The sequence below is a fragment of the Urocitellus parryii genome, chromosome 3 (genome assembly GCF_045843805.1).
Source record: "Urocitellus parryii isolate mUroPar1 chromosome 3, mUroPar1.hap1, whole genome shotgun sequence".
NCBI classification, from domain to species: domain Eukaryota; kingdom Metazoa; phylum Chordata; class Mammalia; order Rodentia; family Sciuridae; genus Urocitellus; species Urocitellus parryii.
In genome coordinates this window covers 218,661,799-218,680,723 of record NC_135533.1, presented here as the reverse complement: position 1 = coordinate 218,680,723, position 18,925 = coordinate 218,661,799, and the positions used below count along the sequence as shown (strand labels likewise).

At 64.3% G+C, this 18,925-nt stretch overlaps 2 protein-coding genes across 3 annotated transcripts; both read right to left on the bottom strand.

Annotated features, from left to right (window-relative positions):
* Positions 1 to 289: 289 nt before the first annotated feature.
* Positions 290 to 1,300, bottom strand: Timm13 (translocase of inner mitochondrial membrane 13). Its single transcript, XM_026414688.2, has 3 exons — positions 1,091 to 1,300; positions 947 to 1,015; positions 290 to 745 (listed from the first exon to the last, which is right to left on the bottom strand). Exons 1-3 carry the CDS (start codon positions 1,208 to 1,210, stop codon positions 647 to 649), a joined length of 288 nt encoding a protein of 95 aa, XP_026270473.1. The 5' UTR covers positions 1,211 to 1,300; the 3' UTR covers positions 290 to 646.
* A 67-nt stretch (positions 1,301 to 1,367) lies between these two features.
* Positions 1,368 to 18,903, bottom strand: Lmnb2 (lamin B2). 2 transcript variants are annotated; one of them, XM_026414687.2, is made up of 12 exons: positions 18,640 to 18,903; positions 11,975 to 12,111; positions 9,173 to 9,329; positions 8,973 to 9,098; positions 5,700 to 5,870; positions 5,499 to 5,624; positions 5,075 to 5,295; positions 4,703 to 4,991; positions 4,518 to 4,625; positions 4,126 to 4,245; positions 3,835 to 3,945; positions 1,368 to 3,376 (listed from the first exon to the last, which is right to left on the bottom strand). In XM_026414687.2, exons 1-12 carry the CDS (start codon positions 18,901 to 18,903, stop codon positions 3,335 to 3,337), a joined length of 1,872 nt encoding a protein of 623 aa, XP_026270472.2. In that variant the 3' UTR covers positions 1,368 to 3,334. The 2 variants fall into 2 exon arrangements, with proteins under 2 accessions (XP_026270472.2, XP_077652758.1); XM_077796632.1 differs by lacking the exon at positions 18,640 to 18,903 and adding an exon at positions 12,399 to 12,607.
* Between the last annotated feature and the right edge of the window lie 22 nt (positions 18,904 to 18,925).

Here is an 18,925-nt window from a genome sequence, read left to right as displayed (position 1 = left end):
AACACAGCCTCTTGCCCCTGGCTCCGCACCTCCATGGCACAGGAAAAACCTCATCCCGTCCTTTCCCAAAGGTGCAAGGGAGGGAAATAAGCCCTAGAGAGAGGGGCAGCTCCCTTACCTGGCTGTGGGCCTCACGTGTGGTGTTTGGCAACGCCACCTATGAGCCAGCAGCCCAGAAGCAACAAGGGGAAGCGGATGCCCCCAGGAAGCTGAGGTCCACTCTGAGCAGGGCGCTCAAAGGCATACGGCTTCTCCTCCCACATAACCCTCAGGAAGGAAATTCATGGGATTTTCTGTCCCTCAGTCAGCAATTTATTGGCCCATCCTCAAGAGACCACAACTTGAGTGGGGCCTGACCACCTCCCACCGCACAAGAGGTCCAAACAAAGGATTCTCGGCCCAGGAAAGGCGGCTAACCTAGGTACTCCGAGAGAGAGGCCGTGGACTCCCAGGCCTCGGGAAGGGCACAGACCCAGGTTGCACTCGCTGGCAGAGGCACACCTCAACTGTCCCTGCACTTCGCCGCCCTCATAGACCATGGGCGGTATGCACTGTTGGCTCCCGCCTCGGAAAGCACGTTGATGGATATGAGCCCGGGTGGGCGACTCCCGTGGGTGGACTCCCCGGATGGTGACGTGCCTCCTGATTACATATTGGCTCGTTCCCGCTGCAGCCGCGAGTTGTAGGCGCGGGACACGGTGTTCCAGGCGTCCATATAGCGGTCCATGCACATGGCGATGCACTTCTGGGGGCGGGGAGAGGACGCAAGGCTCGGTTCTGGCCGTGTGTGCAGCGGTTCACCCGCCCCAACTCTAGGCCATAGGGCTGCAACGGCGCACGCGCAACAGCTCCGGCCCCCCACCCCCACCCCGCGCACGCGCAGACGCCTCGCCACCCGCGGCGGGACCCGGAGATCCCTGATCCGGACCCCCGCACGGGGTCTCACCTGCTCCGAATTGTCCAAGGAGCCCCCCGGCTTCCCAATGCACTTCCGGAAACACTTGTCGGTCATCCTCTGTGGACACACGGGAGGCCTCAGTCGCGACGCCACTCCGGGGCACCCCCAACCCCGGCCCCGCGGGCCCCGTACCTGAAGCAGCTCCTGCGCGTTGGCCACGGCAATCTGCACCTTCACCTGCTCCATGATGAGCCCCGGGTCCAGCTTCCCGCCGCCGGAGCCCCCGAAATCCGAGCCGAAGCCGCTCTCCATGGCTTCGCCGTCCACCCGGCCGCGGCCGCGCGCGCCGACCCACAGCCGCCGGAAGCCGGGCGCCCAGGGCACCACGGGAAACGGAGCCCGCACCGTAACTCCCACAAGGCCGCGCGATTCCTACGCGCACGCGCGGGGGCCTAAGTCCCAGCGTCACTCCGCGTCCAGGCCCCGCCCCGGCCCGCCGCGCCTGCGCACCGCGCGGTGGGCGTCAGCCGAGCCCCCGGGGCTTCAAACAGCCGAGAGGAGGTCTGCGCGGCGGGCGGAGTCACGACGGACGCTCGCCTCGGTGGGCCCGACTCTGCGCTGGTTAAAACCAGTGTTTATTGGAGAATCGTACAAAAGTCACCGGTCACAAAACGTGCGTCGCAAACTAGTGGAAGGGGACAGCAAAGCCGCACATTCGACACGCAGCTCAAAACCCAGCCACGCACGCCAAAGGGCGCGCGTCTCCCGGAGTCCACGGCCCAGCCCCAGAGGGCGAGGCAAGCTGTCTCCCAAGAGCGGTGGCCAGGTCCGCCGAGGGCTCAGCTACAGACCACCTCCTGTTGGCCCGGGGTGGGCATTGGGCCAGTCACGCACCTGGGCTCCAGGAGCCCAGGACTCTGCCTGGCGCCCACCCCCTCGGGCGGCTGGCTCCAGCAGGCGGCCCTGACAGGCAGTGAGGCCGGCAGCGCGGGGCCACGGCAGGACAGGCAGTGGTGCTGGGCACGGACAGCAGCCTGGCCTGCCTGGACCTTGCGAGGAACTGTCAGTGGTCACCACATGTGTGGCCAGGAGCTTCTGAAACCAGGAAAGCTGCACGGCTCCGCAGCAAGCGTGGCGGGCACTGGTGCTCTCCCTGCCTGGGGCTCAGTTCCCAAGGGCAGCCAGAGCCAATGACCAGAGAAGCACCACACTTGTCCAGACTGTAGGGCGGGGCTGTTTTGTGTCCCACCGCTACTTTCTGGGGACAGCGCATGAACGTGGCTCAGCATCAGTGTCTGAACTCCAGCTGCACTTTCCGAGGGAGGTCAGCCATGTGAAGGATGGGGTGCTCATGGAGACAGGTCCCCCACCCCATGCCATCCCTGGGAGGATGGCCTATCTGACTGTCCTGGTGGCCCTGGCAACCTGCGTACTCACAAATGTAAAAAAATAAATATCCATTAAAAAAATAACGTGCCTATGAGGGAGTAGGCGGGTGTGACTGTAGAAGGGGCTGCTGGGTGGGCAAGGCCAGGCGTGGGACTCGGCCGTGGAGACAGGAGTCCATTTTCACCTGCATGTCTGAGAAACATTTCTTCACAATTCACCAGCTCGGCATGGTGCACATGGGAGGCAGCAGGGGCCTCCCCCCAGACTCTGGCCAGGAGGCAGACCCACGCTCCTGTGGGAGGGCTGGGAATCTGCTGTCCTGCACTCAGCTTTCTAACACTCATGACCTTTGCTCCCGAGGTCAGCCGTGTTGACCAGTCTTGGGAGTGTCCTCCTTTCCTGCCCTGCTAGCCCTGCAGGATCAGGGTGGCAACTGGAAAGCTTCAGAATTGAGGCCCAGAAAGCCAGGTCGGAGAGTCCCAGCCTGCTGCCCACAACAGGACGGAGGCCAGACCAGCCCTGCAGGCCCTGGCTATGCCAGAGTGCGCCCCCAGCCCCAGGCAGCCCCTACTTCAACGCGCTCAACGCAAGGATGGCTTCCAGGTGGCTGAAGTGGAACCACCAAATCTTGATGTGACAGTGACAGTGCCCCCCCCCCAACCAGGTCACAACCTGGATTCTGAATTTGGTTTTTAAAAAGCGTTCAAGAAACCCTACAGCTATAGAATCCCTGCAGTTTCACATTCTGTCCACCTGAGCCCCCAGCGGTGGTTTCTGTCCCCCCTCAGGCCAGGTCCGCCACAGCACCCAGGCCCAGCCCCTCAGCCCCCAGGGTCCCCGGGGGTGGAAGGCCGTGGGATGGCGAGGGTGGGAGTCTGAAGTGGCAAGGTGTGCCCAGGTGAGGTCAAGGCTATGCTGACCCGCGTGAGTTGGCAGTTTGCTTAAAAATCAGCTAGAAACAGACCAAAGACTAAGGAAAGCCAATGATAGAAAAATAGTTTTCAGTGGCTCTGGGTGAGGAACAGTGTGTGGATGCCGAGTGCTCCGTTACATCAGGCAGCAGCCCCTCGAGGTGGTCCGTGGGTCCCCCTGGGAGGAAGGAAGCAAGGATGGCAGTCATGAGGCCCATCCCGCGAGGCAGGCCTGGCTGGGCTACCCAAGGAGGCAGGGTGTGCTACCGGTCCCTATTTCTAGAACCTTCCATCCCTCCACTACCCTGAGCTACACACGTCCATGTCCCAAACCAGAGGTATTTTAAACGAGCACTAACTTGGCTGCGACTCTGGTGCCAGGCATTCTGCAGGCAACTGGCACCTGAGCCAGGGGACGTGAGACACCCATGTCTTGGGGACCCCACAGCCAGCTGCCCTGATGTCACAGAATTTGCACAGCGGGAAGGAGGCAAGAATACCACCCCAGCCCTGCCTGGGTGGCTGCACACCAGGGGATGGCGGGATCCGGGCCCTGCAGCCCAGCAAGCATGTGAGTGCACGCATGCGTGTACCCAGGGGCTCTGCCCAGGCAGCAAGTGGGCACAAGGTCACTACCTGCTGGTGGAAAAGATCCTCCTCGCCAAACTCGGCTTCCTCTTCCTCTTCCTCCCCGTTCTCGTTCTCCCGCACCACAGAAGACTGCTTCACTGCTCTTGTGGCCACTTCCTGCACCAGATGAGGACCACCAACACTCAACACTGAGGCCGGAGTGTCCCGTGTGACCAGGTCACTGCTGGGCTGCAGCCTCCATGCCGCGGGTATGGCCCCGAACTCCACCCCAGGACTGTGGCCCGTGGAGGGCAGGTGGGGGACGCGCGGTGCACCCCACCAAAGGCTCACACCCACCTCTCCATCGGCGTTGACCAGTACAGTGCGGAAACTCTCGCCCGAGCCCCAGCTGCTCTGGCTCTTCCACACCAGGGTGGCGGGGGGGCTGTGGGCCACCCCAGCACCAGCTGCCCACACCTGTCAACCCAAGAATGCCCTGCTCAGTCTTCTGGATCTGGATGTGGACAGCACCTGGTGCCCAGCCTGAGGCCCTTCAGTGCCCGAGCACTGCAGCCTCACTTGGGCTTGCTCATGGATGGGGGTCCCCTGTGCCCACCAGCCCAAACAGCCAGGTCTCAGCCCTGGCACCTCTCCACGACCCGCAGCTGACCCTGGGGCAGAGCTGGACCCTGCAGCACCCAGACGAGGCTGCTGCCAGCCTCCCACCTGCCCCTCCCTGATGCACCTACCGTGACTGTCTGGCCGGCCCGCAGGACGTACTTGGGTGTGAACTTGTAGGCGATCTCATCGCCCTCGAGGACCTGCCTCTTGATCCTCCAGTTCCCCAGGGACTGATCCTGGAAGGGACACACACACAGGTGACCCGCAGGCCACCAGTACGCGGCACAGGGCTGTGCCCTGCCCAGCAGCTCACCTTGTCCGAGTTGTTCTTGAGCCTCACGAACCTGCCCTCCAGGTCAATCTCCTCGATGCTGACGCTGCCGGTGGCCGAGGCCTGCTGGGCCAGGCGGAAGCTGCTGCTGCTGCCCGAGCCAATGCTGCCCGAGCCAATGCCACTTGAGCCGCTGCCTGGGGGCTCCTCCGCCTCCAGGCGCCGGCGCTTGCTTCGGCTTGAACGCCCAGCTGTGGACATGCTGCTGCTGCTGCTCGAGGTGGCCCGTGAGATGGTGACCCGTGAGGAGGGGCTGGGAGACAGCTTCAGCCTAAGGGTAGTGTGGAGAGGTATGACTGGTGGCCCGGAAAACGCCAGGCCCAGGATCCGCGACCCCCTGCTCCTGCCGCCCACCTCTCCTCCTCGCCCTCTAGGAGCTTGCGGTAGGCGCTGATCTCCATGTCCAAGGTCAACTTGACGTCCAGCAACTCCTGGTACTCGGCCAGCTGTTGCTGCATCATATTACGCATCTCCATCATCTCCTGCTCCTTGGCGTCCAGCATCTTCAGGAACTTCTCCCGCTCCCCAGTCATGGCCCCTTCTAGCTCTCGGATGCGGTCCTCAGCAGCACTGGCCTGGGAGGGGCAGGTGGCCAGGTCAGCCCAGCCTCTTCTGGGGCTGCCCCTGCTGGGACAGCAGGTGAGCAGGCCCCCCAGCACAGTGGGGACAGAGGCTGGGCTGTAGAACAGGCTCCAAAGCTGGCCCGGTCAGCGCTTAGCACTCAGGGCTGCCCCCACCCAGCCTGGCCCCAAGGCAGGACACAGGACACGGGCCTTACCTGCTTCTGGAGGCTGGAGAGCTGGTAGCTGAGGGACTCGACCCGCATGCGGGCCTCCTTCAGCTCCTCACGGGCAGCGCTGGCCGCCTTGTCATTCTGGTCAGAGCTCAGCTTGGCATGGTCCAGCTAGGAGAGACGGGAGGTGAGGCCGGGGATGGGGAGATGGGGAGGTGAGGCCAGGGGCGGGGGTGCGGGCCGCACCTTGGCCTGGTAGGTCTGCTCCAGCTCCAGGCGGTAGAGCCGCACGTGCTCGTCCTGCTGGCTGCGCAGCTCCTCCAGGGCCTGCGCCAGGCGCACGTCGTACTCCTGCTGCCGGCCGCTGTCCACCTCCACCAGGCGCCGCTCGTGCCGCCGCCGCGTCTCCCGCACCTCCTGTGTGGCGACAAAGCCTGCGGTCCTACAGCACTGTGGCTCTGAGGTGGCCACCGAGAGAGAGCCCAGGAGGAAGGCAGGGGCCCAGGGGAGCAGCCCACACCCCAAGCGCCAAGCCTGAGTGCTTAAAAGTGCCCCTCTCAGGTCGAAGGCCAGACCCTGGCTCAGGGTAAATAAAGACAGAGCTGGGGTGCAGCTCGCTGTGGACTCCCCGTGCCCCGTCTCTCCCTCACCAACCTCAGAAGCTCCAGGCGTCTCCCTGCTACTTGTTCACAAATGTTCACAGGAGCAGCCCTGCTGACCACCAAAGAGTGGACACAGCCCAAATGGGCATGGGTGGACGAAGGGCCACGGTGTGGCCCTCCACCTGAAGCGTCACTCAGCCACAAGCAGGAGCCAGGTGACACGGCTGCACTGCACATGGGCCGAGGACCTGGTGCTGAGAGCCCGACAGACAAGTGACAGAGTCAGAGACGGATGTGGACTTGTAGGCGCTGGGCTACGAGGGATGGGGGATGCTCATGGTCTGGGCTTCCTTTTGGACTGATGGAATGTTCTGGAATTAATGGGAAGAATTGATTCTAAAAACACTTATTCTACACTTTTAAAAAAGGTGAACTTTATATCACCTGGGGATCGCTTCTCTTTAAAGTCGTTCTTTGACAGTAAAACAGATTGTCGGCTGGGCTCAGCGGTAAGGAGCTGGCCTAGCACCCGAGGCCAGAGCCACGCCCGCATCCAGCTCAGCCTCGGAGGCAGCGGCAGGGGATGCAAGTCCTGGCTGGGGGATGGCTGGGGGATGGCTGGTCCAGTCCCCAGGACCCCCCAGCACACAAAAGACCACGAATGGCTCGAGCCAGAGGCTGGGCCTCGCCAGAGGCCGGATGGGACACTGGCAGCAGGCCCAGCCAGGCATCTTCGCTGGCCACACCAGGAGACCTGCCCGGGCACAGGGTCGAGCCCTGGGGGCTGCTGGCCTACAGGGACCGTCTGAGGGCGCCCGGGCAGACACCCACCTGCACCCGGTGTGCCCCCTCCTCGGCGCCCCTCCTGCGGGGGCCCTTCCCGGGCGCCTGCGCGGCTCCCCTGCGCGGCGTCTCCCCAGGTGTCTTCGCGGCTCCCCTAGGGGGTCTCTTCATGGGCCCCCTCACAGGTCCTCCCACAGGTCCCCATCCGAGTTTACTCAAGGACGCCTTCCCAGGTCCCCTCGGCGGGTCCCTCAGGGGGATCTTCCCAAGGCCCCTCAGGAACCTCTTCACTGCTTCCCTCAGGGGTCTCTTCACGGGTCCCCTCACGGGCTCGGGGTCCCTCATGGCTTTCTTCACGGGTCCCCTCACGGGCTCGGGGTCCCTCATGGCTTTCTTCACGGGTCCCCATACGAGCTCGGGGTCCCTCATGGCTTTCTTCACGGGTCCTCTCATGGGCTCGGGGTCCCTCATGGCTTTCTTCACGGGTCCCCATACGAGCTCGGGGTCCCTCATGGCTTTCTTCACGGGTCCCCTCACGGGCTCGGGGTCCCTCATGGCTTTCTTCACGGGTCCCCTCACGGGCTCGGGGTCCCTCATGGCTTTCTTCACGGGTCCCCTCACGGGCCCGGGGTCCCTCATGGCTTTCTTCACGCGTCCCCTCACGGGCCTGGGGTCCCTCATGGCTTTCTTCACGGGTCCCCTCACGGGCTCGGGGTCCCTCATGGCTTTCTTCACGGGTCCCCTCACGGGCTCGGGGTCCCTCATGGCTTTCTTCACGGGTCCCCTCACGGGCTCGGGGTCCCTCATGGCTTTCTTCACGGGTCCCCTCACAGGCTCGGGGTCCCTCATGGCTTTCTTCACGGGTCCCCCTAAGAGCTCGGGGTCCCTCATGGCTTTCTTCACGGGTCCCCTCACGGGCCTGGGGTCCCTCATGGCTTTCTTCACGGGTCCCCTCACAGGCTCGGGGTCCCTCATGGCTTTCTTCACGGGTCCCCTCACAGGCTCGGGGTCCCTCATGGCTTTCTTCACGGGTCCCCCTAAGAGCTCGGGGTCCCTCATGGCTTTCTTCACGCGTCCCCTCACGGGTTCAGGTTCCTTAAGGGGTTCCCTTGCAGGATCTCTCACTGGCTCAGGGTCCCTCATGGATTCCATTGTGGATCCCCTCACAGGATCTCTCACTGGCTCAGGGTCCCTCACAGATTCCTCCATGGATCCCCTCACAGCCTCAGGGTCCCTGATGGATTCCATCACGGGTCCCCTCACAGCCTCAGGGTCCCTGATGGATTCCTCCATGGGTCCCCTTACGGGCTCAGGGTCCCAGATGGATTCCTCCATGGGTCCCCCAACATGCTCAGGGGCGCTCACAGATTCCTCCACGGGTCCCCTCTCAGGGTCGCTCACGGATTCCTTTGCAGGTCCCCTCACAGGCTCGGGGTCCCTCATGGATTCCTTCGCGGGTCCCCTCACAGGTGCCTTGAAGGGTTCCTGGGGGGATGTGGGTCCTCCCTCAGGTCCCCTCCTGGGCGTCTTGAGGAGTCCAGGCTCCCTCGTGGCTCTCTCCACAGGTCCCCGCACGGGGCTGGCTCCCACGCAGGGCTGCGTGGTGACTGGTACCCTCGCTGGGCCTGGCCGGAGCCGGGCACGGTCCCTCAGCTGCACAGGCATCCCTTCCTCTGGCAGGTCTTCCCGGCAGTGACCACCAAGTGGCCCCGCCCGGCCCGGCCCAGCCCAAGGATTCCAGGGGCTGTGACAACACAGTGGGCTCTGTGATGGTGGCGTCTGCAGAATCCGGGGGGCCAGGCCCTGCACCCGGGCCCCACCCCAGAGGACACAGGAGCCTGGCTGATCTGCCTGAGGCCCCCTGTCCCCAGTGTCCTAAGAAGCCAGGAACCACGTTAGGAGGTGGTGGGGAGGGGGCAGGTGGCTGGGCGGGGAGAGGGGCCCTGGGGTGGGTGAATGGTGGCCCCCAAAGACGTGTGCGCTTTCCGACCCCCAGGGCCTGCGCCATGCCTTGGGTGGCAAGAGGTCTCTGTGCAGGACCCAGGCAGCAGGTGGGTTCTGGTCCACTCGGGGCCTCAGTCCAACGACAGTGTCCTTACAGAGCGAGGCGGCGGCCGGGGGCGGGAGGACTCACCTCCTCGAACACGCTCCTCTGGAAGTCCAGCTCCTCCTGCAGGCTCTGGCAGCGGTTCTCCAGGTCCACGCGCATCAGCGTCTCCTTCTCCAGCTGCTTCTTAGCCACGGCGTGACCGTCCTCGGCCTGAGACAGAGTGGCGGCTGAGGACGTGCTGGTTGCACCTCCCGCGGAGCCCCGGCCCCGGGAGCTGGGCCTACCTTGGCCAGCTGGGCCCGGAGCTCGGCCGCGTCGCTCTCCAGGCTGCGCTTGTCACTGAGGGCGGCGGCCAGCTCCACCTCGCTCCGGTGGAACAGGGACTCCAGGTCCTTCACGCGGCCCTGGGCCACCGAGAGCTCGCCTTCCCTCTTGCTGGCACTGCAGGTCAAGAGGCCAGGTGAGCCAGGGGACAGCGTGGCCACGCAGTCACAGGGGACCTGGCCCTGGCCTAACCCCCACGGGACACGCCATGCCTCTCAGGGCTGGTGGCGGGCAGGCCACGCAGAGCGGCCCCCACCACTGGAAGCAGTGGCACTAGTGTCCTTTCCTGGGAGTTCTGGGCTGACCGGGGAGTTCACGGGAACGGGGGACGCGGGGTCTTGCCGGCGCCTGCCCGGCTTGGACATCAGGCAGCGAACACCAGACCTCAGACACGGGAGTGCCTGTGGCTTCTGAGGGCTCTGGGGACACCCCGGCTGCGCATGGCTGTGGGGAGGAGCCACTCTCACACCGCGATCCACCGGGGACTCCTCCTAGGTCTCTGCTCAGAGGCCACAGGAAGCCACGCTAGGAGGGAGGCCAGCCCTGGGGACGGTGGGGCTGGGCCACGACCGTTTCTGGGAGAAGAGGTTGGCCTGCAGGATGGAGCAGGGCCAGGCGGCCAGGAGCAGAGGAGTCGGGTCTGGAAGGGCAGGTCCCGCAGCCCGCTGCAAAGAGCAGGGTTCTGGCCATGGCGGCAGCCCCTCCTCTGAGCACCAAGGGGCTGACGCAGCTCCAACCAGGTACAAGAGCTCCCTGGGGCCACCAGGAGCCGGGCCCACTGGTGGCGTCCTCCGTGAGGCCACCTGCCTTTGTCACCATGGATCTTTGGCAACTGATTTGTTAGCAGAAGAAAAACACCAGACCAAACCTGTTAGGAAGGTGACTGAGTTTGGGGACAGTGACCAGATGAGTCGTGATCACTGAGGGAGGCTGGGCATAAAGCTTGAGGAAACTGCGGTCAGGGAACGGACACCCAGGTCAGAGGTCAGAAGTCAGGCCCAGGGTATTTACTATTTGAAAGTAATTTTTTCCTCCAAATTAAGGTGAACTTCACATACTATAAAACTCAGTGTTGCTGCTGCAGTGCTGGGGACAGAACCCAGGGCCTCACGCACACCAGGCAAGGGCTCTGTCACTGGGCAGCACCCTGGGCCAAGATTAGAGGTTGAAGTGGACAGTCCGGGGGCCATGGGGTGGCTCCTGGGTGGTGCAGACCCCTCCAGTGTGCACCACGCAGCCCCTAGGAGTTCCCAGAGTGCCCAGGGCAGAACCAGGCCTTGCAGGCTGGGAAGGGGTCTCCCTCTGCCACACCCAGTCCTTCTATCTTAGGGGCCTAGACCTTGTGACCCTCCAGCCTCAGCCTCCTGAGTGGCTGGGATGGCAGGCGTGGCCACTGCACCTGGCTCAAACCTGCTTATTAACCACAAAGCAGGCTCCCTGGAGGTGGGCAGCTTGATGGCCGCCCAGTGTCCACCTGGGGTCAGCTGCCAGCTGAGGGACGGGTGGGATACCAAATGGAACGTGCAAGGTCCAGGTGATCTGTCCTTGCTCATGCCTGAACTCTGGCTCGTGGTCACTGGGAGGACTCAGAAGGTCCCTTGGAGCCCTGGTTCCTGGGCAGGAGGGTGAGGGGTGCCTGGGCCAACCTGGAAGGTGACCTCTCCTGGCAAAGGGACACCATGAGGAGTAGGACTGCCCACATACCACTTACGGGGCCCAGGCACCACTGGCCACGAGGCCCCGGTGACTACCTGCGCTACAGTTCAACCTGGACATAACACGGGCTCTCAGGCCACCAGCTGCCTATCCCCAAACCAGGAGGATGAGTTACCACCAATTCTGGGGACACCCAGATGAGCAACTCCCTCCAGGAGGCCACATGACCCTCCTACCAGCAGGGAGCGGCGGAAGCCCACAAGTGCCTCTGAAGCTGACCCAGGCCTGGGGCAAAGCAGGAGGACAGGACCGCAGCTCTGGGGGGAGCAGCTCTGGGGGGAGCAGCTCCGGGGGGGAGCACTCTGGGGGGAACACTCTGGGGGAACAGCTCTGGGGGGGAACAGCTCTGGGGGGGAGCAGCTCTGGGGGGAGCAGCTCCCGGAGGGGAGCACTCTGGGGGAGCACTCTGGGGGAACAGTTCTGGGGGGAGCACTCTGGGGGGAGCACTCTGGGGGGGAACAGCTCTGGGGGGGAGCAGCTCTGGGGGAACAGCTCTGGGGGGAGCACTCTGGGGGAACAGCTCTGGGGGGGAACAGCTCTGGGGGAACAGCTCTGGGGGGAGCAGCTCCAGGGGGGAGCACTCTGGGGGAACAGCTCTGGGGGGAGCATTCTGGGGGGAGCACTCTGGGGGAACAGCTCTCGGGGGAACAGCTCTGGGGGGATCACTCTGGGGGAAGCAGCTCTGGCGGGGAGCACTCTGGGGGGGCAGCTCTGGGGGGAGACACCCCACGGGTCCTGCTCAGAGCACTTGGGACCTGTGGGTGGTGACACAGAAATGCCTGCAGAGCCCAACTCCACTAAGAGCTGTCAACTGAGGGAAGTCAAGCCCCCCCACCCAAAAGCCCAGGGTCACACGCCCGAGGCCAACAGGACCTTGTGACACAGGGCCTGTCCTTGCATGTCCCGGGTTTAAGTGAGGCTGTGCACAGCGTGCTGCCTGTGTGAACACCAGGAAAGACCAGGTCGCCTCAGCCCCCCACTCCAGCTTCAGCCGCCCAGTCACCCGCTAGTGTCCAGGCCACAGGCCAGCCCCCCGGCCCTCCTACCTCTTGTGCACCTCTTCCAGCTCCGCGCTCAGCTTGCCCATCTCGATCTGCAGCCGGGCACGCTCCCGGGCAGTCTCGTCCAGGGCCCTGCGGGCGTCCGCCAGCTCCGACTCGTACAGCGCCTTAATGCCGCTCACCTGCGAGACAGCGCACGGTGGGGGGAGCGCAGCGCAGCGCCCAGGCCCTCAGCTGCCCCAGGCGCAGCACACCCGGCAAGACAGCGGCGGCCAGGGTGCTGCCCCACGTCACCCGGCTCACGCGGGGCCCAGTGCCCTGTCGGGCAGCAAGGGGCAGACTCTCCAGCAGGAAAGGTGAACAGCTAGGGCCCAGGAGCCCCCCCACTGTGACCCCTTCTGGAATGATCTGTCTCCCCTCCCACACCCCAGCTCAGGGGACAGGTGGCGCCCAGAGGCCCTGGACTCACCTATGCCCGGAGCACCACATGCCCAGAGGGAACCTGACCCACAGCAAAACAGGCCTCAGCCGGCCTCCTGGGACAGCGATACTCGAGCCCCTGGGCAGCAGTCATGGCCACGTCACATACATTTTTCACATTCTCAGCTTCCAAAATCCAAGAATTGGGGGAACACCTGACCAAGGGTCTCCCCTGGGCACTGTGGACAAGGGCCCAGGTCATTCTCTGAGGTGCCGTCCTGGGCACTGCAGGCTGCTGAGCAGTGCCCCTGGCCTTCGTCCACCCCGTGCCAGTAACTCCCCAATCATGAAAGCCACCAGCGTCCCCCAACCTGGTCCTGGGTCCCACTGCCCGAGCTCGGCACCACTGGTCTGACACCACACTGCCTCTTCTCCAGAAGTACCTGGCCACAAAGCCACTCTGCTGCTTTGCGGGGCCTGTGTCCCCCAACACGGGAGGACATGGGCCCTGTTAAGGTCTGGAGGTGAGGGGTCCCCCAAAGCTCACGTGAGACTGTGCTAGAAGGTTCAGAGGGGACACGATGGGTCATGAGTCCCTTCCCCCATCAGTGTTCTCACCCCAACTGGGTGACCTGGAGGCGGGGTGAGGCTGAGGAGGGGGCCCCGGGTGACCTGGGTGGGTCCTGGGTGCACCTCGGGGTGCATGTCTATCTGGAGAGTGGACTCTCAGGCCTCCTGGTCAGCACCGAGCCGCGTCCCTCCCACACTCCCCGCCCTCCCCCGCCTCCCGCCCACCCAGGGACAGCGCCTGTCTGTGGACTGAGACCTGTGAAGTCCCGAGCCGGGGTCCCCTTCCCCTCTCAGTGTGCCAGCCTTTCGGCCGCAGCAGCACAAAAGCTGACAAGACAGGCCCCTCTGGAGGCAGCGGGCCACCTTCCTCGTGGCTGCGCGGGTGTCCGCAGGCTGGGGTCCTGGCTAGGCACTGGCCCGGCCTTCACGGTGCCTGGGACCAGAGAGCTCTCCAGACGAGCACAAACCACCAGCAGGCCAGGGAGGGGCAGGGTTCCTCCAGGCTGCCTGAGCCAGGCCACCCACGCCATCCCTAGAGGGGGCCTGTGGGGCACTGGGTACACAGGCAGGCTTCTGCAGGCAGCCACCTCAGTCCCGTCCCAGCCCTGTGAGCCAGGGGAGCAGAACTGGCTGCCTGCGGGCCCTCGTGCCCTGTCCCCTGCTGCGCACGCGAAGCTACGCGCTGATGTGTTCCGAAGTATGTGAGCCCGACCGCAGCGAGCTCCACCTCACACCCGCCGGCCGGCGGCCGCGAAGACTGACAGCCACAGGTGTGGGACGGGCAGCTCCCCGAAGCCAGGGAGCCCCTGACCCAGCAGCCTCCTGCCCCACCGAGGGTGCACCTCCCAAGGGAGAGCACCCGCCAGGAGACCCCCCAAGTGCTCGCTGGGCAGCTCTCACAACCACCAGAGCCTGAGGCCCAGGCGTCCACTGACAGACGGGCAGATGGCCCGTATACCTGGAGCGTCCCTCGGCCACAGGCAGGAGCAAAGTGACAAAGCTGCAGCATGGCTGGACCTGAAGACCTGGTGCTCAGTGACAGCCAGATACACAAGGCCATGGTTGTGACCCAGTGACAGGAGACACCAGGACAGGAGAGTCCAGAGGCAGGATATGTGTGGCCTTTGGGTACAGGGCTGAGAAGGCTGGCTTCTCCTTGGCGTGAGGAGCAGGTCCTAGAAGCCGGCACTGGAGGCCGGGCGCAGTCACACCCCCTGTGCTCCCAGCGGCTCGGAGGCTGAGAGTTCCCGCAGCCCCAGCAGCTCAGGAGGCCCTGGGCCCCTCAGTGAGAGCCTGACTCCAGACCAAGAGTGCTGGGGTGCGGCCCAGCGGCTAAGGGCTCCTGGATTCGACACCCAGGACAAAAAGTAAGAGACCTGGTCACTGAGGAGGGCTGTCCCTGGGCGCTGGGACACAGCCCTGCTCACCTGGGCGAGCGCACACGCAGGGCTGCGGCACAGCAGGACCGCGCTTGGCTTCAGCCCACGCGGCGACCTCGGGGCCGTGCTGTGGGGTCAGACAGAGCCAGGCTGCTTGGGGCTGAGTGGACTCTGAAGGCCAAGCTAGGGCACCCAGGACACCCGGGGAGGACTGACGGCAGCAGCTCCAGGCGCCCCCCATGTCAGGGTGGCCAGGCCCACTGCCCAGACACAGGAGGACCTCCTCCAGACCCCTGGGCTCAGGGCATGTCAAGTCTGCGGGACATGGTGTGGGTGACAGAGCACGCCCACCCTCCGAGGCTCTGGCCACCCTCTCCCTGCCTCTGCCCAGAGGCCATCTGGGGCCACCCTCAGCTCCTTCCCGGGAGCTAACTTGGAGAATGAGCTCTGTGTTGACAAAGTGCCACTCCGGCCCCAAGCGGGCACATGCACAACCCTGCTCTCTGCCCCCAACCCCACCTCCCAGCCCAGGGGTGGTGTGACAGGACACCCAGGGAAGGGTGCTAGGTTAGGTACCCAATGTCTCCAAAGGCCCATGTGTTCAAGGCCTGGTGCCAGACTGGAGCTACTGGGAGCGGGTGGAACCTTAAAGGGTGGCCTAGTAGGAGGTCTGAGGTCACTAGGGACCCCTCCTGTCCTCAGGCTGGAGTGACGACACAGGTGTGCTGCCCAACCCCAGGAGCCAGACCACCCAGCACGTGCGGGACCCTCAGAAGGTGACCATGTCTTTAGGAGGCCCTCTCCTCAGGCCTTGTCACATGGCGGAGCTGGCACACGGCATCAGCGCACATCACCTCTGTGCCCACACTGCCCACTGGACCGCCCCAGTCCTGCGCTCCCTCACCACTCCCAGGGCGTGTGGGCCACCAGTTACCAGCAAAGACCAGCTCAGCGCTGGGCACACCAGCAACTTGGACATGCGTGTGTTTAGACTTTTGATAACTTTATTCATCATGGGTTTTCAAATTTGGCTTATTTTAAAAAACATTCTACCAAAATGTTATCTACCTCACCCAACGAGCGAGGGCAGCCTACAAACCCTGACCCATCCTGTTTAGGGCACCCAAGACGAGTCTGGGAAACAGAAGAACCCAGGAGATGTGATGCCCCGGGGCATGTCAGGTCTAGACAGGGCTCTGGGGCAGAAACGGGCATGGGGAGGGGTCAGAGGTCTGCACAAGCACGCTGCCTTGATGAGGCCATCTCCGCCCCACCTGCTTGGACAGCCACAGGAGACCTGCACCTCTCCAGGGGCACAGGGAGCCCCCTGGGCACAGGGCTCTGCTGGCTGTCCACTCGGCATCGCCTGCAGTGGCTCCACCCTCAGCCACAGCTGAGTGGAGGAGATGGAGGCCATATGGTTGGCCCGACCTGCAGGGAGGGTGGGAACAGCCAGGAGGGTGGGAACAGGTGCGCTCCTGGCAGGGCCACCCGCCCCCTGCCCTGGACACCAGGACACTGGCCATTTGACTTGTCTTTCACGGGATCCTGCCAAGCTTGAGGAATCCCAGCAACTGTGGGAGCATGCAATGGCCCGAAGGTGGGGTCCAGACAACCCAGTGGGCTTTCTTTCCCTGGGCAGCATGGACACAGGGTGGCGCCCCTCCGCTGGAGAGTCACTGGAGACCAGCCCCAGTCCCCCAGCAGAACACGGGGCAGGCCAGGTGGGGGAGAAAGCCCAGGCCAAGTTCCTCCTAGCTCCTGCAGCACCGCCCCCACATCTGGGAACCCCACACCTGCACAGGCACGGGTTCCCCTACCCCCCAGCACCCCGAGATCCTTCTCCAACAAACTCTGATCTGGAGCCTGCAAGGCCAGGCGCATGTGGCCACCCATAGTGGCACTGACCACTCCACCAAAACAACACCAACCAAGGCAGCCCGGGGCAGGTCCAGAATCCACACCAAGCCCAGCACTGGTTTCTGTAAGGACAGCGGAAGGTGTACACAAGGTGTGTGGGCAGGAGGGCTCAGGCACCTCACAGCCCTGCCTGCCAGCTCCTACAGCTCTGCAGGCACCCTCAGGGGACGCCCAATCCCATCTCCTCCAGGTCTGAGTCTGACACTGTGGAAGGCAGTCCTGGTCTGAGCAGCATGGCCCCCCGCTGTGACAACCTCTGGTCCCGGAGTCTGCCAAGCTTGCCCTGGAGGCAGCCTCCACCAGGTGCCAGGAGCTGCAGAGGCAAAGCGGGCACGCTGCATGGCACCCCAGTACTCCTTGGTGGGTCCACATCCTTTGGACCCCACAGGACCGCCCCCAGCATCCCTGCAGGGGCTCTACCAGCTATAGTGTGACAGGGGCACTATCAGCCCCAAGCTCTCCCCAACACTGCAGCTGGTGCTAAGGATGAGGCAGCGTGTCACCCCCGCCCTGCACAGCGCCTCTTGCTCCCCTTTACAGGACTGAGAAACAAACACCAAAGCCACACCTGGACACTGATGGCTGGATCAGGCTCCCTCGGGTAGAACTCCAGTGGGGGCCAGCACAGCACTTCCTGTATGCTTGCCAGACCCAAAGGTTCGTGGGACAACAGAGGTCCAAAGACAAGAGACAGCTGCAACCCTGAATGCCAAGCCACTCTGCCAGGCAGGAACCAGGCTCCTGTCCTGAGGATAGCATGTGCTGCCCAGGCGGTGGCCCTGCCAAGTTGGGACAACTCTGCCCCCACTGGACAGATGGCAAAACCAAGGCTCAAAGAGGCTGAAGCCTGTCCAGTCATGCAGATTAAAAAGCAGGTGCCAGACATGTAATCCCAAGCAACTGGGCAGGCTGAGGCAGAAGGACTGCCTGTCTGAGCAACTTAGGGAGATGCTGTCTCCAAAAGAGCTGGGGCCTAGTGGGAGAGCACTCGCCTGGCATGTCTAAGGCACTGGATTCCAACCTCAGCACCACATAATAAAGGCATTTGTGTCCATCTACAACTAAAAAAGATTAGGAAAAAAAGAGAGCGAGCTAGGGATGCAGCTCAGCAGTCTGTGGTCAGCACCTGACCAACACATGAAGGCCCTGGGTTCCATCCCCAGCACAGGACGGGGAAACAAAAGGGAACCTGGATGGGCAGCCCAAGGGTGGCACCACCACCCTTCCAGCTGCCTCCCCCCACCAGGCAGCTTTTTGTGTTTCAGCATCCCTGCCCCCGGCTCCATGCAGCAGAACATGGGTATACATGCCTCCGGGCACTGTCCTGTGTTCTCACTTCATTCTGTAAAACACCTGTTGTGGCCCCACTAACCACCACCCCAGGGGAGGTAGCTCCCAGAAACTCACCTTGCCCTAACCCAGCTTCCCCAGAAGCCCCCCACTTCACCCCCTCTCCAGAGAGGGAAGGCAGGGCCCCTGGTAAATCTAGGCTTCAGTGGCAGCTCTCAGGATGAGACCCTGGGACTCAGGGACCCAAACCTCGGAACAGAAACCAAGTAGTGGGTGCTGCTCCTGCCCTCTGTGTTGACTTGCCCTTGGACTGCGAATGGTGGATGGGAGGGAGAAAAGAGCTTCCAGGGGATGGCAGGGGACAGCGTCCCCACCCCAGGACAGACCCCACCCAGGACCCTGGAGAGACAGCCCTCACCACCCCCAGGGCAGAACTCCCAGAGCCCAAAGCCTCCTTCTGGGTTGGATGGACACCCAGTGCCTACCCCTCCTTCCCAAGCCCCAGGTGGTGCCTGCGAGGCCAGTGCTGTCCTCCAGGCCAAGCTCCGGGCCACCCAGATTCCCCATGGGACCCGGGGAGTTCCCATCAGAGCCCATTCCTCAGATCCCCACCCCTCTGCAGGCCCACCCACTCCAGCCTCCCAGCTCCCACCCCAAGGTCCCTCCAAAGTCCCTGGGCTCCGGGACCACTGTGGAGCCCCCCTCCAGGTCCCAGAGGCCGGCCGCCCCGTTTCCCCCGGAGAGTGCAGCGCCCAGATTCCTCCTGCACACCTGGGTCTGCCGGGCCACCGAGGTGGCGCTGGGGCGCCAGGCCGCCCAAGCCCCCAGGACCCCTCCCTGGAGGGCGGCCCGGGCTGCACCCCGGCCCCGCGGCACCTGTTGCTGGGAGTCCCCCGACGGCCTCCTCCCCGGTGCGCGGTCTGCTCTCTGCCCCTGTCCCTCAGGGACCCCTCAAAACGCCCCTCTCACCAGGGGCACCCCGGACCACCGCGGGCCGCAGTCGCTCCCGGCCGCCCGGTCCCCCGAGACCCCGCGGCCCGCCGCCCGGTGCCCGCCCCTCGAGCTCCCGCAGGTCCCGGAACAGCCCCGGCCCGCACCGCCGCGAGGCCCCCCGCCCCGGGAGCCGCGTACCTCGCGCGTGGTCACCTCCTCCTTCTCGGAGATCTTGAGCAGCAGCCGGTCGTTCTCCAGCTCGAGCGCGCGGACGCGGTCGATGTAGTGCGCCAGGCGGTCGTTGAGCTCCCGCAGCTCCTCCTTCTCCTGCAGCCGCGACAGGCGCGTGGGCGACAGCGGCGTGGCGGGCCCGCCCGCGCGGCCGGGCAGCGGCGAGGCCATGGCGGCGGCGGCTCGCGGCCTGCGCGGCTCCCGACGGCGGCCCAGGCTCCGCGCGCTCATTCAATCCGCGCCGCGCAAGATG

What these genes read in the sequence shown, in the direction of transcription:
- Timm13 (XM_026414688.2), bottom strand. Translation starts at nt 1,210, where the DNA reads ATGGAGAGCGGCTTCGGCTCGGATTTCGGGGGCTCCGGCGGCGGGAAG. An exon ending in ACGCGCAGGAGCTGCTTCAG is followed by an intron (nt 1,016 to 1,090) that starts GTACGGGGCCCG and finishes GTGTGTCCACAG; the next exon opens with AGGATGACCGACAAGTGTTT. An exon ending in CCTTGGACAATTCGGAGCAG is followed by an intron (nt 746 to 946) that starts GTGAGACCCCGT and finishes CCCCGCCCCCAG; the next exon opens with AAGTGCATCGCCATGTGCAT.
- Lmnb2 (XM_026414687.2), bottom strand. Translation starts at nt 18,903, where the DNA reads ATGAGCGCGCGGAGCCTGGGCCGCCGTCGGGAGCCGCGCAGGCCGCGA. An exon ending in AGGAGGTGACCACGCGCGAG is followed by an intron (nt 12,112 to 18,639) that starts GTACGCGGCTCC and finishes GCTGTCTCGCAG; the next exon opens with GTGAGCGGCATTAAGGCGCT. An exon ending in AGGATCTTTTCCACCAGCAG is followed by an intron (nt 3,377 to 3,834) that starts GTAGTGACCTTG and finishes CCTTCCTCCCAG; the next exon opens with GGGGACCCACGGACCACCTC.